We start from the raw sequence: 13,808 nt of genomic DNA, 5'->3' as shown, positions 1-13,808 counted from the left end.
CCAATACGTTTAATTGAACTTTTTGTTCAGTAAAACCCCACCCCGATCAATCTTTATACTGCACCAACCGTCAGCCCAAATAATGATACCTTTAATTAATATAAAATATAATATAATGCGGCATATAATTCATATATAATATAATGTGGTTTGACCCTGTTAAACAAAATGCATTTCCTGACAACGATCTTTTCTCATGCATTAATCATTAGACATGCCTGACCAAAACTATCAAAACTCTCTGCACTAATTTTGGGGACAGACTCGTGACCAACAGAAAATGGTCCCTCGACCCACTTTTGGGTCTTCCTGACCCACCAATTGAGAACCACTGTTATACAGAAATATAGAAAAAAACTACATCTACTGTTGCTGCTATTGCTGGTATCACCAATTCATACAAAAAATACAGTAGATAATATATCAATAAATCAATGTTTTCGTATACCCCCAATATCACTGCGGGAGTTGCCTCACAGAACTGAATAAACATTAAAACCATGAAACAAAACAGTAAACCAGATAATGTAAGTTCAGGCCAATGAAGTATCCAGGCAAACATAGTATAATATATTGATACAGGTTAAATAATTATAATAATAAAATATCTCAGGGTAAGGTTTTATTGCTGTCTGACAATTTCCTTCATTTGAGTTCTGTGGTGATCTGTTTGACAACTGTAAAACTGTCCATAAATGTTTGTCCATAAATTACTATCCACTTAATAACATTTCTAACATATATTATTCATACAAATCATCCCTGCTCATGTTTGTTTAAAGCTTTATCGCCACAGGCCGTATTAAGCGTATTATTCCATGTTTTCCAATCCAAACAAATTTTTAATGACAGCAGATGTTAATACACCGATACAGAAAAGCACCTTTTCACGCAGACGCAAATCCCGGCCATTTAGATTAACGGTCCGTGTTTCTGTTGGCAGCACTTCTGACCCACATTATCACATCCGTGTTTCTGGTGTATAAGAAGAGCATGTGGTCCCGGGCCTTTTGGGAGAGGAGAGGAGAGGAGAGGGGGGGGGGCGCGTGGCTTTGCTGACGTCACCGGGCCACGGGAAAGGCTTTGCACAGCAGCATTAGGAGCGGCAGGTAGAGCGGGTCCAAGCTGTGCACACCGGCTTTAAACATTCAAACAGATGGAAATGATGGGACATCATTTATACAGTTTACTGAGACTCGTCATTTCCGCCATTGCAATTTACACAATAATCAATTTCTTCAATCATAAATCCCCTGATAAACAGTGCATTTCTTCTCTTATACACCGACACATCCCCACTCAGAGTATATACCTACCTCCAATTAGACCTAGTTTATACTCAGCTAATTGATCTGTGGATTTCTTGTTCCTCTTGATAAACAATACATCACAAGCCGTTTTTTTAATAGCTCTGATCCTATCCCATCGTCATAGCAACGTTGTTTCCCATTATTATTAGTTTTAAACGACTATAGCTACATTTTTGGCCCCCGTTCTTGGAGCGTGTGCAGAGCAGCAGCTGGGACATGAGGACTGTGGAGGGGATCCTACAGGTGATGACGCAAACCGCAGACGTGTGCAGTGACCTCATCAGCTCTCCATCAGCCGTCACCCCCCCCTCTCTTCATGTTCTCTTCCTCTCCATAGATGTATTCCTCTCCCTCTCACACACACTCACACACACACAGACAGACAGACACACGCCCATTGAGCCGACCTCCTTCTCGCTCGTCAGTGAGTCCTGTACATGCGCCACACAATCCCATGTCAGACACCTTCTTTCATTCTACCCGACGATACTCACCCTGTAGGTATTAATAGTACATTAAAGAGAACGCTGGTTACACGTTCAATCTATGGAGGGCTCCACTGAGACCAATTTGAGCACGTGGCCTTCTGGTTTGTCAAGTGCGAGTGTTTTGTCCTTTTTTTGGCCCAATGGCTGTATGAGTGGTCCGCATGGCGCCTTCACATCCCATTACAAAGGGCTCTAAAACTCTCCGGGATCAATTATTTTGTAGGTTTTCTGGTGAGAGGGTCCATCGGCAGTGAAAACCAACCGAACAATTGATCCTGGAGCGTCAAAAAGGCCACTGTGATAGAAATGAATGGCACATACAGCCATTGGGTCACGAAAAGGTCAGATACGCACAAATAAAAGCTTTTTGTCCCCCCACATTAAAAGTGAATAATGCACCTTTAATGCCACATTTCTTGAGATTCGCAAACATTTCATCAGAGGAAAGAGAAATGTGATCAATTTCAGCCAAAACTGCAATCATGTTTGAGAGCTTATACAGTAATAATTGTTGAGCACTATCATCATTTTCCAATAAATGTAGCTTTAATGCCAGTTTAAATCTAATTTACTGCTTTTTAATGACATTACAAAATTAATTTAATGACTTAATGACGCACGGAACTAATAATGCAACCCATGTCCTTGTCTTTTTTTTTATTCATGAAGGTCATAGTAAAATAATAAATGTATTCCACACTCCTGTTCTTTTATGCAGTGGGCTGTAATTATAGCTTTATGCATTACCATGAATTCAATATTTGCTCTTATGTAAAACTGTTGTAGAAGATGAACAGATATTTAAGAAGTCTGCTCCCCTGTGTAGGTCTGTTTATAATCTTACTGAAACTGCTATTGCTTTTTCATCTTTGCAAGCACTTGTGAGGAAACGTAAAAAATCACACATTTCAAAAGAGTTTCATACCTTTACATGTCATTTACCTCAAGTGAAAACAAAGACTGATTCAATTCTGTGTGTGTGAATCCCTGCTGATCCGTATAGGAAATATTGGTGTTTTGAAACCACTTAGTAGTTACGGAGGCGAATAAGGCCATCACAAACGCTGTCTGAATGAATCATAGAAATAGTGACAGTGCCGCGCGGAGCTGTCAGTCACTCCGTCAGACTCAGGGCGACGTGAGGCTGTCTGTTCTCTGATAACGGCCCATTCAGGAATCACACACACTGTTGCACTCATTCAGAAAATGTCTCCCCACACACCGGTGCACAGGTTCCTCTGCTCTCTTTTGTTAATGACATTAAAGTTTATGAAATGATTGCAAAACCTTGTGCGCTGCTGTTCCTGTATAAGACTGCTCTGTTAACGCACTACTTTTCTTATCTTGCAATTCAGCTTTTAATCAGACTTTACTGCTGTTGTGAATGCTTTCAAAGACGCTGCAGTCTTTGCGTGTGACATGGTGCTCTCCCAGTGCACAACCACACCCCCATCTAGTGTCGGTCCGTTAGTTCAGCCACCGACATCACAGCCATTCACAAAAACGGTGCGCACACTGACTGACCTCCACAGAATCTGACTCTTTGACTGGAAGAAAATCTAAACCAGGGGTAGGCAAGTTTCATCATTGCCAAAACACCCAAGGGCCGAACCTCAACATTGGAGCCTAAAGTAAAGAACTATTTTCTGCAAATGCCAATATTTTATATCAGTGGTTCCCAAGTGGGACCCACCATTACCCTCGGATGACAAGCCGAGGACCCAAATAAAACTGTAATTTGTCATACATCGTATAAAATATTGTATTTTCCTCACAAGTTTTTGTTGAACAAGCAGTAGATTTCCCTTTAAGACTGAAATTGTGATCAAAACCACCCAATAACAGACACAGTTAGTGTTTCCATGCAGTTTCAGATGGAAAATATTGAATAAAAGTTCCCTATAGACTCGCGACCCACTGAAAATGGTTCCATGACCCACTTCTGGTTCCTGACCCACCAGTAGAGAATCACTGTTTATCATTATATATATGACCATATATGACCGAGCAGGACATTTTTAAAACACTGACACTATTTCTCGCATTTTAAGAGCACTTCAACAGGTATTTGATCTCTTATTTGCATATTAATATTTCTCAAAATCAGCTTGGGGGCCAGAGGTTCTGTGCTGGAGGGCCGGATTTGGCCCCCGGGCCTGACGTTGCCTACCCCTGATCGAAACAATGGACATTATAACCTGATCAATTTATGTCACGTAAATCAAGAGTTTTTTTTATCCAGGTTTGAGCGCGATGAGAACTTGTCTTGTAAAGGGTTCCTCAAATCAGGGGCAAACTGACTTTTTTCTAGATGACTTTTTAACAATAAAACATAAATCTCAAATCTAATCATGCGAGTATTCTCTTGAGATCGCACGCTGCACCCCTCATATAGCCTGACTACATTATGCAACATGTGTAGAGTTTCATCCGGTTTCAGTGTTAACAGATCCGAGCGGGAGTGGCGTCATCTGGCCCCTCCGCTTCCTGCACCTTTTCACTGTTTCAGCTCAGTGGGACCTGAGCCAATAACATACAGACACACACCATTCAGCTGTAGACACACACGCGAGGGGCAGCAGCTTCCCGGAGCGGATGAGGACTGGCTGCTGACGTACGGGTCTGCACTGCCGCTGATACAAGCCAGAGCAGCATGTAAAGCTATGGTCTGACCGGTCTGTTTAGGTAACGTTAAACACTGGGGAATTGTAAACATCCTTCTCTGTGTTTTTAGGAAGGATTTTTAGGGATGGGTTTTGTTCGACAGGTCTTTAAAATGGTACGTTAAGACAACAAATGGGCCAATATAGAGGAACACTGAATATCACACTTCTACAAAACATTATCAAAAGAAAAAAACTATTTCATCCACTAATTGAAGGGTGTTACTTTCACAGAACTGGAATCACCAATTTTACAACTTTTATCACTTCCTTTCACTCCCACGAATGAACGACTTGCCCGTGCCTCTAGTCAATAAATACATTTCGCCTTTGAATCCCTAAACAATAGCAAAACAATAGTTACTCCTGTAAAAGCTGCCTCCACAGTAGAAGTCTTTTCCAAACGGTTTTGGTTCATGGATCTCGAAAGGACAAAACAGGCTTTGTGCCTCTGAGCTGTGTCTCATTTTTCTCAGTCTAATCTTCTCTGGCCTCAGTGTGGACACATGAGAGGAGAAGTACTGCAAGTATCTCATCAACAAAGAACTGCAGCGGAGGTGACATTATGAGGGAAGAATTTGCTTTGTCTGCCTCTTTTCGCACAATTACTAACCATTAGCCATGTGTCTTGTCATTTGCAGCCTTTATGTTGGAATATGCTAAAAAAAAAAAAGAATGACAGGTGTCGTGTTTCCAGGAGCCCTAATGACCGTATTTCACACATTTACTTTCCATACTGACATTTCCATCTCACCTACCCCTGTTATGTAAAGCAAAGTGCTTTATAAATACTTATTGTGTACACTATATCTTACTGTTGTTCTATTTTGTGCAGACAGTAGCTTTTTATCTACTGCTGAGTGTTGATTGTGGCAGCCTGGAGGGGGGCTGTCCGTGGGAGTGTGCCCCCTGAGCAGTCACAGATGCTGGGCACAGCCAGAGAAGGAAGTGCTGGTCCTCCTTCTGTATCAGCCAAAGGGAAACACGTATTTGGGCGTGGGCTCAACAAGACCAAGCCAAGACAGTAATGCAAACAGGGCAAATTGTCAGTATAAATAAGAGCATATTTCATTATGGGGTGAGAGATGAGACTAATAGAAAGCACATTTCTGTCAAATCGAGGGTATGTTTTGCTTTTATGCAGGACATATTCTCCAAATAACTGGTGTAATTGTTCAGGCCTTTGTTAAAGAATTACGGGTTACACTATTACACTGATACATTGTACCTACCAAATCTAGTGCAATGTAATTTGCTATGTAACAATGTGTAATAGCGTGTACCTATGCAGTTGAGTAATGTGTATTAGTAGTTTAGAGGTACATAATGTAACACACATAAGACTCTTAAGACTAGGGGTTAAGGTCAGAGTAAATCAGTGGTTCTTTACAAATAATATATGTCTTGATCAATTGAATTAGTAGTTTTTGACAGCCAGTGTTTTGATCAGAAACAACAGAACTCAGTGTTTGGTTTTTAGGTTACAAAAGGCTGATGGCCGATCCCAGAGCTACACAGAGGAGAGTCACTGGCCTGTGTATTTTTCGTTGCACTGAGATCATTGATGTTGAGACAGGACTGACATCATTGTGGACGATCAAACATTATGAAAGGTGTGTTCTGTACGCAGATTATAAGGTGAAACTCAGAAAATTTTAATATTGTTAAAAAGTGCATTCACTTCTGTTATTCAGCTTAAGCTGGGAAAGTAATATATGATAGACTCATCACATGCAAAGTATATAGTCTTTCACTTTGCATGTCATGAGTCTATATCATATATTAGTTTCACATGTTTAAGTTGAATTACAGAAATAAAGGAACTTTTGAACGATATTCTAATTTTCCGAGTTTCACCTGTATAGTGTAGCCAAGAAGATCACACATAGTGCATAGTGGTTCACAAACTGATGGTACTTGAGCTTCTTCAACTGGTAGAGTATTTAATGTATGCTTTAGTAATGCATTTAAGTGAAGTTTTAGGTCGAATATTTGATTAGATGGTCCTCGGTGTGAAAAGTTTGAGAACTAGGGACTTTAAATGGAACTCTATGGAGTGGAGAGTCCCATGTCATTTCACAGGAAGATATAGATAACCAACCATTTTTGCATTAACAGGAACTATTTTACATATATACTGTGACTACTTTTGTTTTAACATCTGATAAAAAATAAAGTCCTGCCTAATGTAAGTTAAATTTACTGCTCGGTAAAAATCTGATCGGGATTATAAAAGCAATCTCCATCCGCAGGTAGTTATAAAGACCGAATGTCAAAGGTTAAGCCCCCCCTGATCCACGCAGCCCTATTGTTTTAAATGACAACTGCACCCTTGGTTCTGCAACTTCTAATATTTTCGCACGCTCTCTCATCTACTGCCCCCAGTGTCTCTGTCTCTCACCTTGTAGGCTGCAGCCTGGGGATGCCTCGAAGTCCTCCTCGTCAGGAATCTTACGTTTCTTCGACATTTGCCGCTCCCTGGAGGAATGACAGCTTTATCCACCGCTGAACCGACACGGGCTGTTTACGCGAGGCGACCCTCACCCAGCCGGGTATAGGACACATGCAACACACTCAGGGAGGCGAGAAGAGGGGGGCGAGGGGAGCTCAGAGCCGTTCATTCAGATAACCTTCTCTCAATGCCCCCTTTCTGTCAATGGAGTATGCGTCGCGAACTCCACAGTGAGTCCCGCCGTAATCTTGACAATTCTGTGACAGATGAGCAATATACGCAGCTGGAGAGGGAACGGATTAACCCTGCCCCTCACTCGCGCGGACATTTACGCACAGGACTCTCGCAACTTGTTGAGCGCTGCCCATTGAAGAAGAAAAAGAAAAAAGTGGTCTTCGTCACTCGGTTTCCGTCACTTTTCAAGCAATTTATATATTCGGCACCGTATGAGGCGCTTGAACGGCTGTTGGCGACGTCAGAGTGCAAGTCTAATCAGGCGCGTATGACGCACGGCCGACACACTCTCGGGCATCTTCATGAGTGCACAAGCCAACGTAAATGGAGAGTAACCTATCTGTCCGCGATGTGTCAGTCTAAAACGGCACTGCAGTTCGGGAGTATTCTCTCTCACAAAAGTAGTAAAATGGTCGTCCCACGCGAGGAAGAAGGGGAAATCCTCCAGGCGAAGAAGACCAACCACTCGCAGTTCTCCTCAAGTTATTACAGAAGTTAGAACTCACTTGCTTCAGTCCGCGCCGAGCGTAAAAAAAACAACAACAGTCTTTGACACTGCGTGCGTAAAACCACCCACTCCGAGTGCCACAGTTGTAGCACAAATGGGACAAACGCTCCTTGTGTCCCGGGCAAGCCGCCTCCTCTCACCCCAGCCCCCTCGTGCAGCGCCTGCAATCAGAGAGCTTTCAGTAAATGCAACAGCAGCGATTGAAAGGCTAAAAGTTGCGTGTGCTGCTATAAAATGAGACAGTGACGACAGTGCAGCGGCATGATGGCAGTTTCCCTGGGGTTACAAAGGGGTCTCGTTGCAGAAAACCAAAAATCCCCGTCTTCAGTAACAAAGGACTTTGGATACACTGTCAGATAATCTTCTGCCTTGGCGCATTTTATTTTTCCTGGCGGGAAAGTGACAGACGGGTGTTTCTGCGCCTTACACCTCACCTTTATCCCTTTGCATGACTTCATGGGGTCATGTATGTATAAGGCTGCGGGTCAGGGGATCATACTCGTGCTTCAGCAGGTTTACATTTCAATTCTGCGCCTGTAGCCACGCGTTTCCTCGTTCATCTTTGTGTTCATCTCGCATTGTGCTCAGATACTGTGCTTTCTTGAACAGAGTTAGGCTACTTACATGCACGCCGGTGACGCTGGTGCTTCGTGGTTTTCTGAAGGCAAACACGCCCCCCCTCCCTCTCCCGCGCGCTCATTCACTGCAGCTACTGACGTCAGGGCATGCTTACGTCAATGCTCCCCGCTTGACAGAGAGCTTTTTTTTTCTTTCATTTTTTTTTCTTTTCATAATGGGATTATTTGACTTAGAGAAATACCCTCCTGTAATGGCTACTTTCTGAAACTGCACATTACTGGCTCTCATTGCACTTTCATTTATTCATTCTTTTTTCGAAGCAAAAAAGAAAAAGGTAGGCCTATCATGCACGCCTGTAACATGCAAATGTGCAATACAAAATACCACATTTATTTCTATTTTATGCTCTATGAAATGGAGATAAAATTCCAAAATCTACAGATGAAACCTACAGTATATGATATGCACACGGTCAATATGTTGACATTTGAACAAGAGAGACATTTATATAAACATGACTCAACAATTGTAATCATCTAATTGCACCTATTATCGCACATGTATAACCTGACATCAATTGCAGTAATTTATAAGGATAAGTGTGGCTGTGAATAATGCCCACTCCAAACCCCAGCTTGAGTTTGAGGAGACACAAGTTACTTCCTGTCATATTATGCCTTTATTACACATGGATGATTCCCTTATATCCTGACCTGCAAAAGTCAATGTTTACTTTGGTTTCTGGACTAATACATACTTTGGCATTAGTGGCTCAGATGGTAGAGCAGGTCTTTTCTTGAAAGGAAAGTTGGCAGTTGAATCCCAGCTCTTGCATTTGTACACTGTCATTGTGTCCTTGGGCAAGACACTACACCTAGTTGTGTGTAGGTAAATGTTTTTGGTGGGAGGAGCCGGTGATGCAGATATGAAGCCTTGTTTCCGTCAGTCTACCTCGGGGCACCTGTGACTACAGAAACAGATACTCCAGAGTATGGAGTATGGAGTATGGAGAATGATATTTACAGTGTAGTGCATTGAGAAGCTTGTTAAGCTTGTAAAGTACAATAAAAGGGTAAATTATTATTATTGTTACATAGACCATGCATTACACTATGCTCCAATTAGCATAATTAAAACATAGCATCCAGGAAGGGAAGTTGCACGTCTTTAGATGTTCCGAGTGCTAAAGCCCAAACAATGATACATTTTAAAAAATGTTGAAAAACCACCATATATGCAAACAGCTGCTGTCTTGGCACCAGACATTTGGTGAGACACTGGCAGGAGGGAAAAAGCTACAGGATGATAAGGTAATTATCCAACAGTAACATAATTTGCCATTTGTTTATCCATAAACTAAGCCTCATAACAAATGTACAATTTATTTATTAACATTTCAATAAGTAAACACGTTGATATTTACATTATAAATACTTGAAGGTTTTATAATACTGTTGGGCTGCTTAATATAAGCAGCTAAAGAGATTGTCACACACAAATCATTTCATAAATAAAAACAAGGCACTTGTAAACTCAATGCACATTATGAGGTTTAAAAAAAAAGAAAAAAATCCCTTAGTCCATTGCACACGAGCATGTAACCTAAGTCACAAAGTTTGTCTTAAATAGATGGAGGTGTAACGGGGGTCCAGGCTGAGGGTATTCTGTTTGGAGAGGCTTCGTAGTGCACTGTGTCATGCAGCTCTGTGCTGCTGTTGTCATACAGAGGTGAGCCAGAAGAGGGCACTGTCATAGAGTGAGACAGACCACCGTAGCTTGTGCTGGACCTTTGCAGAAACTGGGAGTTTAGTCCGGTGTTTCCTGTGTCTGGCATTGGGACTAGGGCTGAGTTTGTCACTGTCCACAAGCTGGGGTACTGCCTGTTGCAAAGATCAGAACAATATCACAGTAGTATTTAGTATATTTTTGCATAGAGAATCATTCATGTAAAAAAATGTTCTGTGTAAAATTTAAAATGTATAGGAATAATGAGTGGATGCAGTGCTTTACAAGTTATGAAATGCAATTACATACCCTGAGTTTCCAGTAGATGGTGAATTATGGGTCATGGGCATCATTGAGGAGTGTGTGGGCATCTGTAAACCTGACCAGTTGTCATGATTGGGAAGCACTGGGAGACAGGAGGAGTTTTCCGCATAGCCAGCTATACAAAAACAACAAGACATGGTTAGATCTTTGGATGGAGATATTTTCAAACAGTGGATGTTTCTATTTGTCATCTCCATCAGTGTCTCTTTTAAAAGTGTCCATACGTTCCAGGTCTAAAACATTTACTGCTTCTCGTCTTCACTCACACAAAAGCCAGAGGAATGTAAAACATCTGTAGGTCTGTGTCACTTGTTTGCTCTTCTTGTTAACAGCTCAAGAGGAAGTGGTGATGTTTGGGTACTCACTGGGCGAGTTGGCTCGATGCGTGTATGGGGAGGGGTATGGGGCAGAGCGGTGGTTTCTCAGGGAGGAGTAGCGCTCACAGGTCTGGGACGGTGATAGGGAGATGGGGTTCCCAAACTGACTATGTGGGTTGGTATTGGGTGGGCACAAGGAGCCTGATCCAGGGATAAACCAGCTGCCAACTGGGCAAGAAGAAGAAGAAGAAGAAGTCATAATTTGAAATATAAATGACATTTTTAAAATATCCACACTCACATTGGGAATATGGCAACTGTTGGCTGTCATGGACGTCTTCTTTTATGTCCTTAGTGTCACTTCTGCAGAAAAAGATACGAGGAAAATATAAAGACAATAAAGAAAACAAACTTTAGATGATGAAAGAAACAATTGCAGGAAAACATCAATATAGTTCTATAAAATGCCCTTACCTTTCTTTTGCATCAAGAAAAGCTTTTGCAAATGGGTTGTGCTTGATTTTGAGAGCCGTTATCTGCACATACACAACACATTGTACATGTAATCACTTAAGGGCTAAACAATCTATGATAAATGGGAAGACCATGTAAAAAAAATAAAATAGAGGGACATGAGATTTTTGGTGGGATGGTGAGTCTCAAAACGCAACTTTTAAATATCTACTGAGACTAAGAGTAAGCAGTTAAGTAGCCCTCGCATCATATTAGCTTTAGGTAACACAATCAGTAACACAATCAGTGTCAAATAATCAATGCGTAAAGCCCGTGCGTAAAAGTGCGCACGAACTTTACGCGCAACATTCAATGCTGCTCTGACGCTGCATGCGCAACATTCGACATTTTTGATAAAAGCTAAAGGTGTACCTCTTCGTTCTGGTACGCTGTCACGGCAATGAACTGCGTTTCGGGGAAAGAGTGGCTTGTGATCATCCTCCTCGGGCCTCCGACGCGCACGATGTGGATGCGTGGTTCGTACTTGTGCAGAGAATTAAGCATGATCTGTAACAGCCGATAGCACAAAAGCGTTTAGCCTCACACCATTCGCCTGTTGTTCAGACCATATTGTGTACCTGTCCACCTCCGTTGAGTTTATTAGTTAGTTTGACTTTACTGAAAGACACAGGCGCTTTCATCCAGTGCGCACCGAAGTTTGGAGAATCCGGATGAATATAAACGCAGCTGGGAGTTTGAGGTTCAGGCTTTCCTCCCGGTACCCATTCCCCGTTCACGTACTTCCACCGGTGGTTGTCCGCAGACGCGAAGTCCAGCAGAAAGGAATACATGGCGTTTGGGTCCAATCCAGAGACATTCACTTTAAGGACTGGAAACATGCGTCTAAAACAACAGAGGAAAACACTTTACGCACAGCAGGACTTGTTGCTTAATGTGCGTCGGTTGATGTGTTGAAAGTCGAGCTTACCTTCCGTTCTTTGTGACAATCATTTCATTCGTAAGGTCCTTAAACTTGTGCCAGAGGTCGTTTTCGTCCAGGGATACTTTCAGTTCTCGCTCCGTGGGGTCGCCCTTTTCGCTGCCCGCTTGGAGCTCAGTCTCCACGGCGCTGAGGAGGTGGTCAACCCGGTACTGGCTCATTTTGACTGGACATTCACCGGCTCCCGTTGTCATTGTATCCGATATCTCCAAGGTTAAAATGGCTACACAAAGTTCCCCAAGGTTGTATTTAAGTTTTGCGCTGTTGTAATCCAACTGTATCTTGCGGCGTTTAAAGCGCTACGGATTTATACAGGCCTCTTTCTGGCGATGGCCCAGCGGACAGACCTGATTGGTCCGTCTTCCCTTTGATCTATGCGCGCGCGTTAGTGATTGGCCGAAGGGGGGGGGGGTGCTGTCAACAGGATGAGTGCGTTTTGAATAAAGTCCGAGTTTATTGCATGAACCTGTAAAGACTGACACTTAGATCAAAGCCACACCTGCAGAAAGTAAAGCACCGGCCGCAGACTGAGTGTCTCAAACCGACAGAGGCAGCTGGCGATGATAAATAATGGATTAGGATTACAAGACTGAATGAAAGATAACGCAAACACATTTACATCCTTATCTGTGTAAACAAGAAAGCGAAAGGTACACTTCATAACTTGTTCGTTGTCAAAAAAAAAAAAGTAATTGAGGCTAAAGTAAGGAAAGGCCTTTCACAATAAAATCTTGGAGTCAAGTGTGGATATTTATATATTTATAAAGGAAAGTGAGAAAAGTACAGTCATACGATGTTTTAAACCAATTAGCTTGTTGACATTAAGTCTTTATTTTTGAAAATGTAAAGGAAAAACTTTGATATCTTACAGAAAGAGCGCCTTCATTTTACTCAATTTCTCTCTCAAGATAAACACCACCTTCTTTGCAAACACTGAACAGCAGCTGAGCACTCTCACATGTAACTTTTAAGGAAAGTACTGCAATATTGGCGAAGAAAGTATGTTGTCTTTTTTATGTCTTAAGTATTGGTTACAAGCTAAGTTGATCATAAACAGTACAAATACGTCTGAACATTGGATAAAGAAATACGGCATATTGACTCTGTGGCTCATTGCTCGATTATTCTGAGATTATTGTGCAGTTTTGCCAAAGCTTCACTCCACAGCTGATCACCTAAAGACACACATTTAATCATATTTCACAGCAGTGATTGAAAACAAAATTGAGAAGAGTTTATCATCTTAACTTCACCTCCACATCCTTCTGTCCGTAAACATCTTCAATACATAATGGTTCGGGCGTTCTATGGGAGCCTGCATTGTCCAAAACCACAGGAGGAAAAGATCGAATCCTACAAAGAGACATCCAGAAGCTCAGTAACATGTATCATAAAACAAATACTTAATTAAGTCAATTTTTGGAAGTAACTTTGTTTTTCATTCATCAAATATATCATTCATCGCTTCTTATTACCAGTCAAGCAAAAACATTTGGATACTCTTTTCACTGCTGTGCTGGGGCGACAGTGGCACAGACAGAACAGCGGGTCGTCTTGTGACTGGAGGGCCGGCGGTTTGAATCCCGCGGGTGCACACTGTTGTTGTGTCCTTGGGCAAGGCACTTCAACCACGTTATCTATAGCGTCGACACTGGTGTATGAATGAGAGTGTGATTGGGTGAGTGATTCCTCGATGTGCTTAAAGGCCCTATACCTGATTTTTTGATTCCAAGCAATGGAATCGGAAGCCACTAA

At 42.0% G+C, this 13,808-nt stretch overlaps 2 protein-coding genes across 3 annotated transcripts in view; both read right to left on the bottom strand.

Annotated features, from left to right (window-relative positions):
• pde10a (phosphodiesterase 10A) overlaps window positions 1-7,790 on the bottom strand; it is a 62,933-nt gene extending 55,143 nt beyond the window's left edge. Inside the window, exon 1 of one of the 2 annotated variants that reach the window (XM_079559740.1) lies at window positions 6,863-7,790. In XM_079559740.1, the coding sequence (XP_079415866.1) occupies window positions 6,863-6,929 (67 nt within the window). In that variant the 5' untranslated portion in view covers window positions 6,930-7,790. The remainder of the gene's footprint in view (window positions 1-6,862) is intronic. The other variant, XM_079559742.1, reaches the window with a different exon arrangement.
• A 2,065-nt stretch (window positions 7,791-9,855) lies between these two features.
• Window positions 9,856-12,247, bottom strand: tbxtb (T-box transcription factor Tb; the record flags this gene model as incomplete). Its single annotated transcript, XM_079560550.1, has 8 exons — window positions 9,856-10,114; window positions 10,269-10,398; window positions 10,649-10,821; window positions 10,898-10,963; window positions 11,075-11,136; window positions 11,486-11,620; window positions 11,692-11,956; window positions 12,042-12,247. The coding sequence occupies 8 exons, from the start codon at window positions 12,245-12,247 to the stop codon at window positions 9,856-9,858; spliced, it is 1,296 nt and encodes a 431-aa protein (XP_079416676.1).
• Between the last annotated feature and the right edge of the window lie 1,561 nt (window positions 12,248-13,808).

Source organism: Gobius niger (genome assembly GCF_951799975.1).
Source record: "Gobius niger genome assembly, chromosome: 7".
Classification (NCBI taxonomy): domain Eukaryota; kingdom Metazoa; phylum Chordata; class Actinopteri; order Gobiiformes; family Gobiidae; genus Gobius; species Gobius niger.
This window is presented reverse-complemented; position numbering and strand designations above follow the sequence as displayed.